The 13,478-nt window shown below is 39.7% G+C and overlaps 1 protein-coding gene across 2 annotated transcripts; it reads right to left on the bottom strand.

Moving 5' to 3' along the window:
- Positions 1-1,007: 1,007 nt before the first annotated feature.
- LOC140562333 (uncharacterized) lies at positions 1,008-13,163 on the bottom strand. Of its 2 annotated transcripts, XR_011980136.1 has the most exons (8): positions 12,921-13,163; positions 6,277-6,434; positions 6,070-6,177; positions 5,906-5,959; positions 4,319-4,471; positions 3,494-3,616; positions 3,310-3,399; positions 1,008-3,123 (listed from the first exon to the last, which is right to left on the bottom strand). XR_011980136.1 is itself a non-coding variant. In XM_072687872.1 (7 exons), the coding sequence occupies exons 1-7, from the start codon at positions 13,075-13,077 to the stop codon at positions 3,361-3,363; spliced, it is 792 nt and encodes a 263-aa protein (XP_072543973.1). In that variant the 5' UTR covers positions 13,078-13,163; the 3' UTR covers positions 1,008-3,360. The 2 variants fall into 2 exon arrangements, 1 of the variants encoding a protein (XP_072543973.1); XM_072687872.1 differs by having other exon boundaries at positions 1,008-3,399.
- Positions 13,164-13,478: the final 315 nt, after the last annotated feature.

Raw genomic sequence — 13,478 nt, 5'->3', positions numbered from 1 at the left:
GCGATCCCGAGCCGCCGCCCACAGGCCCAAATAAGGGCTTCCTCCACAGTTCTGCCTTGTTTATGTTCATGTGTGTTCGGTTCTGTTCACTTGAGTTGATTCATGTTCATTTGTGATCGTTCATTGTTCATTGGTTTTGTTCATGTGTTGCACCTGGGACTGGGGGTACCTAAGGAGCTTCAACCCCTTTGTTCTCTGCCGAGAATTGACTCATCTGGAATGTCTAGGACGCCCTGAGGTTCCTCACGCGTTACCGGTGTGTTCAGGTCAGCTCCAGTTCTTGACTCACGTTCAGGAGTAGGTCTCCCTTCAACTCTCGTGGCGAGCAAGGCTCGCTCGCTTCCTGTCCAGGTTTCCAGGCGAACTGCTTATTCAGGTTAGGTCCGCCTTGCCGTTTGGTCTAGCGGCTGGTCCCCCAGCTACCCCTCTTTTGTTTATAGAGCAAGGCTCTAGCCTCGGTATACATTAACGCCCCATCGCCCAAGCTCTGCCTGTAGGTTTTAGTTCAGGTTCCCTTTTTGTTTCCATCACCTCACTTGCCCCTTTTCTATTAACCTGTTTTTTGTTTATAAAGCTTTACTTCCATCTCCGCGAGTGTTCATCCATCTTGGTCTGGCTGTACACGCCATGACACCTAGCAACAAAATAAATAGTCTTCAACAAAATCTGTGAGAACAAGTAATGGTTCTCAACTGAAACTTAGCCGATCCAGATTTTACTACACACAGAGCTACATGTAGATGTTTTATAAACTTAAAGAACCTTCATGTCATATAAAGCTTTTATACCAATTAAAGGTTTTTTCGTAGAGACAAACATCTTTCTAGGAAACTAGTGTTACTCCTAGGTGTGTGTTTTGATTTGGAAGTATGTAGTGATGACTGGTGTATGACTGATCTAAAAGAACTGGGAACATTCTGAATGGTTGCTTATCACTGTTTTCATGTTTTGTTGATTTGCCTGTTTCAGTTAGACCAGACAAAAGAAAGGACTGTTTACAAAGAGAATTCTTTCACAGTAATGTACCAAATTTAATTAAACTGTTTATCACCTTCATTAAGTGTAAAGCAAAGAAACATACAGTACCATCACGGCTGATTTGGCACCCTGGTGATCATTATGTCATTGTACCCAAGCACCTACAAAATAGCTTGGTAATGAACAACACAGGTTAGAGCAATGACAGCGATAGCATTTACCAGTGTACCTTCATTCTGTTTCACCACTAGCTAGCTTTTAAACCACTTGTACTATTGGTGTTACTTTGTTTAACACTAAAACATACAAATGTATAGCAAGAAGAACAGCAACAATAATTTCACATTACAGCATATTAAAAAACAAATCACTGAATATGTCAGAAATGCAGCTTCATGTGAAACAAACCAGTGATAAATGTACATATTTTACATGTGCATTTTATTTTGGACTTTATTTCAGGTGGATCTAAGTGCTGTTGGGGCTCCTAGTCAATAACAGGATACTGTTTGTATAAGCCAATTAGAGACTAGTTTCTTATTATGCTTGAAATCCACTAATGTGCATTTGCGACAGGTATACATGTATTACAACATAGCGATACATTCTTTTCTGAGTATAATTTTGAGTACATGGAATGAATGCAGCTTAAACTAGGTTCTAACCTATTTTAGGCAGAACAAATAAAACAGTCAACACGCATTTCTAGATGTATGATATGCATTACACTGTATATACGGCTCAACTGAACACAAAGATGTGTGTGTTAGGATTGGTGTTAATTTGTGAAAATATTCTGTGTATCTCTGTGTAGTGTATCTTGGCTTTTTTTTTTAACCACATTAGCCTACAAACCAGTTTGTTGTATTTAGTCTATGCTCACAAACAGATGCCTTATTTTTGATTAACAGCCAGTACTATTCATGTGTTGGAATAGTAAGAATTGCAAACTCTTTAATTCTTAAATTAATAACTCTTTTAACTCATTAATTACCTGGGGCCCTATTTTATCGCTCTTGAGGTGAGCTGCCAACGTGCATCATGCAGCTTTCTATCGTAACGCCAGGAAAAGTATGCCTTGATACTCAAAAAAGTCATATACTAAGTCTCTTAATTAATCATGGGTGTGTTTTTGGCATAACATGCAATAACCAATCAGCCTGTCACCTGCCATTCCCTTAAAGTGCCAGGTGCCAGGCTGTTGACGTCTGTCTAGGTTGCTTTCAGTCAGTGGCACACCGTTTTCCGTTGCCAAGATAGCAATACACCAGAAATTTACCTGAACATGCCTCATTTCGAGACCACCACGCCCATTGGCATAGATATATTCGTAATCACTGTTGCTATTTAAATGACGCAGGCAGAAGGCATAACCATAGACTGTTGGTGGGGTGTAAGATAACAATGACCATCGGGATGCGCCCCGCACAGGGTGGAAGATAGGCCCATAGTTTTAGATTAGTGGTTAATGTTGCATATTCAGTATATACTTCAGTACGTAAGCATGTTCCTATACCGGTCAAAAGTTTTAGAACACTTTCAATTTTCCATTGTTTTTATTGACAAGTCCACTGAATAACTTGCACTGGTACAAAGTCCTGTGACCTCAAAAATTATGTTTAAACAAGAAAAAGGCCTTTTTTGGAATCATTGGTTAACAGTTTACAACTACTCTATTGCAATATCAGTAAATTAGGCTTTGACAGCTAATGTAAATTATTTATCATTTACAACCCCTTTATCTACATAAAATCAGTATAGGAACATTTACCACACTGTGCACCTCAGTATTTCGAGGTCATTGCGCATTCAGATCCATATTATAATGTCTTAGAGAAGACAAGAGAGAAGACTTAATAAAGGAAAGCATACTGACCTCCAAAAGGCATTGCTCTGTCCTTTTATAGATAGATAGAAATTATAGATTAAGACGAGATCTTGTGAGGACATTTTCCTATTGCAAAAAACTCTTTAAAACTACAGAAAACTAAAGAGGTCTGGTACAGGAAGAGGTCTGACAGACTCACATCCACTGTAGACATCATCAGAGGGCAAGTTTTTGAGAGTCAACACCTTGTGTGATGGGCAGCTCACATGACAACACCTGGTAGCACATCTTAACACTGGACCAAGTCTTCGTTTCAGCTGTGAAGAGAACACTTGGAGCTGCAGGTTTGAGTGGCAGTAAGAAAGTCAACGCTAAGATGGCCAAACAAGCAAAGCAGGCTTGCGTGGGCCATGCAGCACTGACTGTGGATTACTGACAAAATGAAGGGTGTTCTTAAACTTTTGACCGACAGTGTATGCGTAGAGTAATTTGCATGAACTTACTATATGAACTACATGGTTTATTGTATAGATGTATGGATGTTTGGACTGCCATCACTGAGGAGCCGAGGGTGCGCTCACAACAATCATGGGCTGAAGGGAGAAAAGTGAACAGGAGACAGAAGAGTTAGCAAGCAGTTGACTGGTAATGAAATGTGAAATATTTGGGGTTTTACTGGGTTCTTACCACGCTGGGCCGGGGAGAACAGCACTGAATAACTTTGCAGCAGAATGCAGCTAAGGTGACAGAGATTGCAATCTGAGCTGCGAGCACTATCATTTGCAGTCCTCCCACATGACTTAATGCCACCTGTGGATTAGCAGAATAAAAGGCCAGCAGTCAAAGTGAAAGTGAACTTTGTTATTTACACTACACAACCAGGAGTGACAACAGCACAGAAAATATATAGAAAAATATATAGAATAATACTGCAGATTGTTCACAGTGGTGGTATTATTGCACAGTGTAACAGGACGTGTAAAGCTGACACTGGTGAAAAGTGATAAAGTGCTCAAGCTAACAGCTGCCTTTATGAAGACATGAGTTCCAATAACTAGATGTGTTCAGACAGTCCTGATGGGCCAGTATGCTGTTGTGGTGTTGTTATAAGGAGTTGAGTAGTCTGATGGTCTGTGGGAAAAAACTCTTGCTATTAGTCTGGCAGTCTTGCATCACACGCAGCAGTAGCAGTTGCCAGAGGCCAGAGGGCTGAACAGGCCTATGGGCAGGGTGGGTATGGCTTTAACTTGGTGGCTTGCTGAGGCACCATGAGAGATATAGGTCTTGTATTGATGGGAGTGGGATTCTGATGATTTCTTCTGTCATCCTTACCACACTCTGGAGGGACTGCTGCTCTAAACCAATACAGCAGCAATAACTGACTGGGAGGCTGCTGGTCAGGATGTTTTCTACAGCCCCCATAGAAAGTTGTAAGGATCAGAGAGGGTAGGTTTGCTTGTTTGTATGTTTTACAATATTTGTGTTTTAGAATGTGCAGAAAAGCAAGCTCACCGACAGTCTCTTGCATATGTAGAACTGAAGGGATGAATTGGAATTTTCGTCGCTAAGTTGCCAGCAGCTGTGAACCACTGACGTCGCGACTATAACAAAGCAGATGACCGACGTTGCACATACAACAATCTGCAGTCCCAAACAGGCCTTCAGCTGTAAAAAAGATTCAGAAGCACACACAGAGACATTGGTTTAAACGGCCCTCATCATATTTTTTTATTTGCACTGCTCAAAAAAATAAAGGGAACACTTAAACAACACAATATAACTCCAAGTAAATCAAACTTCTGTGAAATCAAACTGTCCACTTAGGAAGCAACACTGATTGACAAACAATGTGGCTCAGGTAGTGCAGCGCATCCAGGATGGCACATCAATGCTAGCTGTGGCAAGAAGGTTTGCTGTGTCTGTCAGCGTAGTGTCCAGAGGCTGGAGGCGCTACCAGGAGACAGGCCAGTACATCAGGAGGCACTGAGGAGGCTGTAGGAGGGCAACAACCCAGCAACGGGACCGCTACCTCCGCCTTTGTGCAAGGAGGAAAAGGAGGAGCACTGCCTGCAAAATGACCTCAAGCAGGCCACAAATGTGCATGTGTCTGCACAAACAGTTAGAAACCGACTCCATGAGGATGGTATGAGGGCCCGACGTCCACAGATGGGGGTTGTGCTCACAGTCCAAAACCGTGCAGGATGCTTGGCATTTGCCAGAGAACACCAGGATTGGCAAATTTGCCACTTCCACCCTGTGCTCTTCACAGATGAGCAGACACTGAGCACATGTGACAGACGTGACAGAGTCTGGGAGGAGATCCCTCAGGAGACCATCCGTCACCTCATCAGGAGCATGCCCAAGCGTTGTAGGCATGTGGAGGCCACACATAACACTGAGCCTCATTTTGACTTGTTTTAAGGACATTACATCAAAGTTGGATCAGCCTGTAGTGTGTTTTTCCACTTTCATTTTGTGTGACTCCAAATCCAGGCCTCCATTGGTTAATAAATTTGATTTCCATCGATGATTTTTGTGTGATTTCGCTGTCAGCACATTCAACTTTGTACAGAACAAAGTATTCAATGAGAATAATTCATTCATTCAGATCTAGGATGTGTTATTTGAGTGTTCCCTTTATTTTTTTGAGCAGTGTATTTAATTATGATTTTTACATAACGCCGCCTTATCCTTTGGAATAAGATATTCATAAGCTATTTTCATTTCTATGTCTGATGTAAAACTGATATAATGGTATATAAAACTGACTATAATAATAAAAGCAATAATGTTTGGAATTAGATTAATACGTTTTTGTCTGTACAGTGTTATATTATATACTGTATAATCAGCAATAGTTTTGTGAGATTTTGTGACATCACATGAACAATACCATCAAAACAGACCATTTGTGCAACTGGCTGTCTATATATTGGCAGGAATGTGCTTTATTGAAGCTTCAACATTGTTTACTTGCTACAAACTTTTTTATTTAAAAAGAAAGGAAAAATCAGTTTTCCAAGATATGAGCCATTTAAATAACTGTTGTGTCTTTATGTCAAAGTGTCCAGGATGAAAAATTAGCTATTCCTTGCTTACTTTAGGAAGATGAAGACACTGTGCAGCTATTGTCACACTACCAGCTATTAATCCCTGCAGCATAGAAAGCACATGATCAAACACAGCATTTAAACAACAAACACATTTCCAGAATGATGACACATATCCATTTGCAATAATTCCAATTCAATGGTAATACTTACAACTGAATAAAAGCCACATAAGACAAGATTTTCTGTGTGGAACCAAGGCTCTTGCAAAAATGCAAAGCCGTTAATAATTAAAAAGAGACTCAGCATAATCTGTGTAACCTGTGGAAAACAGAATAACAAATCTATTATATAATCTAAAAAACATTAAAGAGACAGGCTTTAGATTAGGAACATTAGATGAATTCTCTTTCTACATACCCCTAAAGCTTTGGGTTCAGCCTCCAAGAATTTGAGTTCTTGATTGGGGTTTTTCTGAAAGGTGACCTCCACTAGTGCTCCTGTTTCACTCGGAGAGTTATGGTTTTGGGTTCCTGCACAAGGCTCAACCGAGTCAATAATCTCCACTTCGGCTTCATCTGTGAAGAATCAAATCAAAGGAACCATTCATTATTTTGTTACCAATAACATACACTACAGGTCAAAAGTTGTAAAACACCCTCAATTTGTCAGTAGTCCACAGTCAGTGCTGCATGGCCCACATAAGCCTGCCTTTTTACTGCCACTCCATCTGTCAAACCTGCAGCTCCAAGTCTTCTCTTCACATCTGAAACTGAGGTCTAGTGTTAAGATGTAACCCACTAACCCACTCATCCACTCACTAAACTACTCACTAAACCACTCATTTACTCTCGAAACTTCTCACTAATCCACTAACTCACTCATTCACTCACTAAACTACTCAATAATCCACTAACCCACTCATTCACTCACTAAACTACTCAATAATCCACCAACCCACTCATTCACTCACTAAACTACTCACTAATCCTCTAACCCACTCATTCACTAAACTACTCACTAATCCATTAACCCACTCATTCACTTACTAAACTACTCACTAATCCACTAACTAAACTACTCACTAATCCACTAACTCACTCATTCACTCACTACACTACTCACTAATCCACAAACCCACTCATTCACTCACTAAACTACTCACTAATCCACTAACCCACTCATTTACTCACTAAACTACTCACTAATCCACTAACCCACTCATTCACTCACTAAACTACTCACTAATCCACTTACCCACTCATTTACTCACTAAACTACTCACTAATCCACTAACCCACTTATTCACTCACTAAACTACTCACTAGTCCTCTAACCAACTCATTCACTCACTAAACTACTCACTAATCCACTAACCAACTCACTAAACTACTCACTAATCCACTAACTCACTCATTCACTCACTAAACTACTCACTAATCCACTAACCCACTCATTTACTCACTAAACTACTCACTAATCCACTAACCCACTCATCTACTCACTAAACTACTCACTAATCCACTAACCCACTCATTCACTCACTAAACTACTCACTAATCCACTTACCCACTCATTTACTCACTAAACTACTCACTAATCCACTAACCCACTTATTCACTCACTAAACTACTCACTAGTCCTCTAACCAACTCATTCACTCACTAAACTACTCACTAATCCACTAACCCACTCACTAAACTACTCACTAATCCACTAACTCACTCATTCACTCACTAAACTACTCACTAATCCACTAACCCACTCATTTACTCACTAAACTACTCACTAATCCACTAACCCACTCATCTACTCACTAAACTACTCACTAATCCACTAACTCACTCATTCACTCACTAAACTACTCACTAATCCACTTATTCACTCACTAAACTACTCACTAATCCACTCATTTACTCATTAAACTACTCACTAATCCACTAACCCACTTATTCACTCACTAAACTACTCACTAATCCACTTACCCACTCATTTACTCACTAAACTACTCACTAATCCACTAACCCACTCATTTACTCACTAAACTACTCACTAATCCACTAACCCACTTATTCACTCACTAAACTACTCACTAATCCACATACCCACTCATTTACTCACTAAACTACTCACTAATCCACTAACCCACTCATTTACTCACTAAACTACTCACTAATCCACTTACCCACTCACTAGACTACTCACTAATCCACTTACCCACTCATTTACTCACTAAACTACTCACTAATCCACTTACCCACTCACTAAACTACTCACTAATCCACTTACCCACTCATTTACTCACTAAACTACTCAGTAATCCACTAACCCACTCATTCACTCACTAAATTACTCACTAATCCACTAACCCACTTATTTACTCACTACACTACTCACTAATCCACTCATTTACTCACTAAACTACTCACTAATCCACTAACCCACTTATTCACTCACTAAACTACTCACTAATCCACTTACCCACTCATTTACTCACTAAACTACTCACTAATCCACTAACCCACTCATTTACTCACTAAACTACTCACTAATCCACTAACCCACTCATTCACTCACTAAACTACTCACTAATCCACTTACCCACTCATTTACTCACTAAACTACTCAATAATCCACTAACCCACTTATTCACTCACTAAACTACTCACTAATCCACTAACCCACTCATTTACACACTAAACTACTCACTAATCCACTTACCCACTCATTAACTCACTAAACTACTCACTAATCCACTAACCCACTCATTCACTCACTAAACTACTCACTAATCCACTTACCCACTCATTTACTCACTAAACTACTCAGTAATCCACTAACCCACTCATTTACTCACTACACTACTCACTAATCCACTAAGCCACTCATTTACTCACTAATCTACTCACTAATCCACTAACCCACTTATTCACTCACTAAACTACTCACTAATCCACTTACCCACTCATTTACTCACTAAACTACTCACTAATCCACTAACCCACTCATTTACTCACTAAACTACTCACTAATCCACTAACCCACTCATTCACTCACTAAACTACTCACTAATCCACTTACCCACTCATTTACTCACTAAACTACTCACTAATCCACTAACCCACTCATTTACTCACTAAACTACTCACTAATCCACTTACCCACTCATTTACTCACTAAACTACTCACTAATCCACTAACCCACTCATTCACTCACTAAACTACTCACTAATCCACTTACCCACTCATTTACTCACTAAACTACTCAGTAATCCACTAACCCACTCATTCACTCACTAAACTACTCACTAATCCACTAACCCACTCATTTACTCACTACACTACTCACTAATCCACTAAGCCACTCATTTACTCACTAATCTACTCACTAATCCACTAACCCACTTATTCACTCACTAAACTACTCACTAATCCACTTACCCACTCATTTACTCACTAAACTACTCACTGATCCACTAACCCACTCATTTACTCACTAAACTACTCACTAATCCACTAACCCACTCATTCACTCACTAAACTACTCACTAATCCACTTACCCACTCATTTACTCACTAAACTACTCACTAATCCACTAACCCACTCATTTACTCACTAAACTACTCACTAATCCACTAACCCACTCATTCACTCACTAAACTACTCACTAATCCACTTACCCACTCATTTACTCACTAAACTACTCACTAATCCACTAACCCACTTATTCACTCACTAAACTACTCACTAATCCACTTACCCACTCATTTACTCACTAAACTACTCACTAATCCACTAACCCACTCATTTACTCACTAAACTACTCACTAATCCACTAACCCACTTATTCACTCACTAAACTACTCACTAATCCACATACCCACTCATTTACTCACTAAACTACTCACTAATCCACTAACCCACTCATTTACTCACTAAACTACTCACTAATCCACTTACCCACTCACTAGACTACTCACTAATCCACTTACCCACTCATTTACTCACTAAACTACTCACTAATCCACTTACCCACTCACTAAACTACTCACTAATCCACTTACCCACTCATTTACTCACTAAACTACTCAGTAATCCACTAACCCACTCATTCACTCACTAAATTACTCACTAATCCACTAACCCACTTATTTACTCACTACACTACTCACTAATCCACTCATTTACTCACTAAACTACTCACTAATCCACTAACCCACTTATTCACTCACTAAACTACTCACTAATCCACTTACCCACTCATTTACTCACTAAACTACTCACTAATCCACTAACCCACTCATTTACTCACTAAACTACTCACTAATCCACTAACCCACTCATTCACTCACTAAACTACTCACTAATCCACTTACCCACTCATTTACTCACTAAACTACTCAATAATCCACTAACCCACTTATTCACTCACTAAACTACTCACTAATCCACTAACCCACTCATTTACACACTAAACTACTCACTAATCCACTTACCCACTCATTAACTCACTAAACTACTCACTAATCCACTAACCCACTCATTCACTCACTAAACTACTCACTAATCCACTTACCCACTCATTTACTCACTAAACTACTCAGTAATCCACTAACCCACTCATTTACTCACTACACTACTCACTAATCCACTAAGCCACTCATTTACTCACTAATCTACTCACTAATCCACTAACCCACTTATTCACTCACTAAACTACTCACTAATCCACTTACCCACTCATTTACTCACTAAACTACTCACTAATCCACTAACCCACTCATTTACTCACTAAACTACTCACTAATCCACTAACCCACTCATTCACTCACTAAACTACTCACTAATCCACTTACCCACTCATTTACTCACTAAACTACTCACTAATCCACTAACCCACTCATTTACTCACTAAACTACTCACTAATCCACTTACCCACTCATTTACTCACTAAACTACTCACTAATCCACTAACCCACTCATTCACTCACTAAACTACTCACTAATCCACTTACCCACTCATTTACTCACTAAACTACTCAGTAATCCACTAACCCACTCATTCACTCACTAAACTACTCACTAATCCACTAACCCACTCATTTACTCACTACACTACTCACTAATCCACTAAGCCACTCATTTACTCACTAATCTACTCACTAATCCACTAACCCACTTATTCACTCACTAAACTACTCACTAATCCACTTACCCACTCATTTACTCACTAAACTACTCACTGATCCACTAACCCACTCATTCACTCACTAAACTACTCACTAATCCACTTACCCACTCATTTACTCACTAAACTACTCACTAATCCACTAACCCACTCATTTACTCACTAAACTACTCACTAATCCACTAACCCACTCATTCACTCACTAAACTACTCACTAATCCACTTACCCACTCATTTACTCACTAAACTACTCACTAATCCACTAACCCACTTATTCACTCACTAAACTACTCACTAATCCACTAACCCACTTATTTACACACTAAACTACTCACTAATCCACTTACCCACTCATTTACTCACTAAACTACTCACTAATCCACTAACCCACTCATTCACTCACTAAACTACTCACTAATCCACTAACCCACTCATTCATTAACTAAACTACTCACTAATCCTCTAACTCACTCATTTACATTACTTGTGGTGAAACTATTACAGTATTCAGAGGATGAATGAGGGAATCAGATCCTCGACTTGTGATAGAAGACTTCTCTACTTCATCCCTAACACATGCTCATTTTCTACATGTACAAATTTAAGGCATGTTTTGTGAATACTGCAAAACTGCAATCATGGCTTCCAGTCATGTGTTTTTTTTAGTTTGTTTGTTTTTTTATTACAAAACATAATTTACGTCCCCGTGGTCCTAACTGTGGACCCCCTGTCGTGGATACGTAGGACAATTTCCCACCCCCAGCATTCAGCCCTTTGTGGGCAAGATCAGGTGGTTTGGGGCAGGAATAACTGAAACTGGGCAGAGTTTGTGTAAACCCTGCCACAGCAGTGTCAAAACATCGACAGTGTTCAGAACACAGCATATCGTCGCTGTTAGGCAAAAAATATCTACATTTGCCTACACAGGCAAAAAAAATTGACAAATAATTCTGTTGACTTCTAACTAAAGTTAGGAATGTTTTTACCTTTTGGGATATTATGTTTTTGAGTGACAGGTGATGAAGTTAGACATTTACAATGAGAGCGTTTTTAACCTTGACAGACCCTGGATGTAGTTTTACACCACAAGCCACTCTAAGGCTAAATATGTATATCCAAAAAGAAAAAAAATAAATGTCTATAATTTTCTTTCTAATTTCCTGAGACAACTCTTTCCTTCGCTTCCTCTGGTCCATGTTGAGTGTGGTACACACCATGTCACCAAACAGCACAGTGACTACCTGTAGCCCCATATATAGGTCCACTGACTGATTACAAGACAGTAGACACCTGTGATTCAATGAGTTTAATGAGTTTCTTTTTTAAATAATTCTGTTAAAGCATGGTTCAAAATCAATGTCGGATTTTCATTTGTTGATTTTCCTAAAAGTTTTATTAGTTTTGAAATGGTGTGTTAAAGCAGAGAGAGAGAGAGAGAGAGCAGTACGAGGCTCTATCAGGATCATGGTGGTGAAACACTGGCTCAGGCTCGTTGTTGGTGGGTCAGCTGCAGGTCTGCTATGTAGGAGAGGTGTTTCAGTGATGTTGGTATATCCACCATCTCTCCAACTGTATGCAGGTATATCTCTCTCCACAGGCGGACAGAGGCGTGGGCAGTCAGGACTGTCACTTTACTGGAAACTACTCGCTCGTTTTTCCTCGTAGTTGAAAAACTTCGGCCTCCATCACTTCACTGCACCGTTAGCAGTAAATCTGGCTGAGCTAGCTCGCTTACTCGGCTACGCAGTGCTTAATCGCTGACTGTTCACACAATGTCTGTCCAGTGATCTGACAGTCTGCTGATCGCCCCACTCACACTTTTACGAAGAGAAAAGGGGCGAGAGACTGAACTAAAGTCCGGCTCGAAAACCTACCTCTCATTTTCGCTGGTAATCGTGTGCTGGAGTCACTTCGTTTGGGTGAAACACGCAGGAGATGTCTCCTCTGCCTGCAGTGAATCTCTGGGTGTTTTTGAGTTACTCCGTTACTCAGTCCCGCCCCCGCGACGAGAAATTTGACCCCGACACACATCTGGAAAGCCGCAGCTGTGGGGTTCAAACATGGCCACAGTCCACAGTCAGACCCCTCCTACATGAACCCTGTGTCCATGCAGGCAGTTGGGAAATCCTAGTCACGGTCTATGAGGGGAACTCCTCCTTTTTATGTCCCCAGATTATACATTTATGTAAAAAATAAAACAAAAAAAAACAACAAACAGGACTTTAGTGTTTATTACATTTTCAGGATATTAGAGAATTCAATTATTATTATTATTATTATTATATAAATTATTTCCATACTTTCACTTTCAGGTTTTGATTATTATAATAAATTCTAATAAATCAGTCACAAATCATAAATTACTTTTCAAGAATATTCCACTTTTTTGTTAGATAGCAAAACAAAAAAAAATCTAAAACAAATCAATTTTA

This window comes from Salminus brasiliensis, chromosome 9 (assembly GCF_030463535.1).
Source record: "Salminus brasiliensis chromosome 9, fSalBra1.hap2, whole genome shotgun sequence".
Taxonomy (NCBI): domain Eukaryota; kingdom Metazoa; phylum Chordata; class Actinopteri; order Characiformes; family Bryconidae; genus Salminus; species Salminus brasiliensis.
The sequence above is the reverse complement of the archived record's forward strand: the minus strand, read 5'-3'. Positions and strand labels throughout refer to the sequence as shown.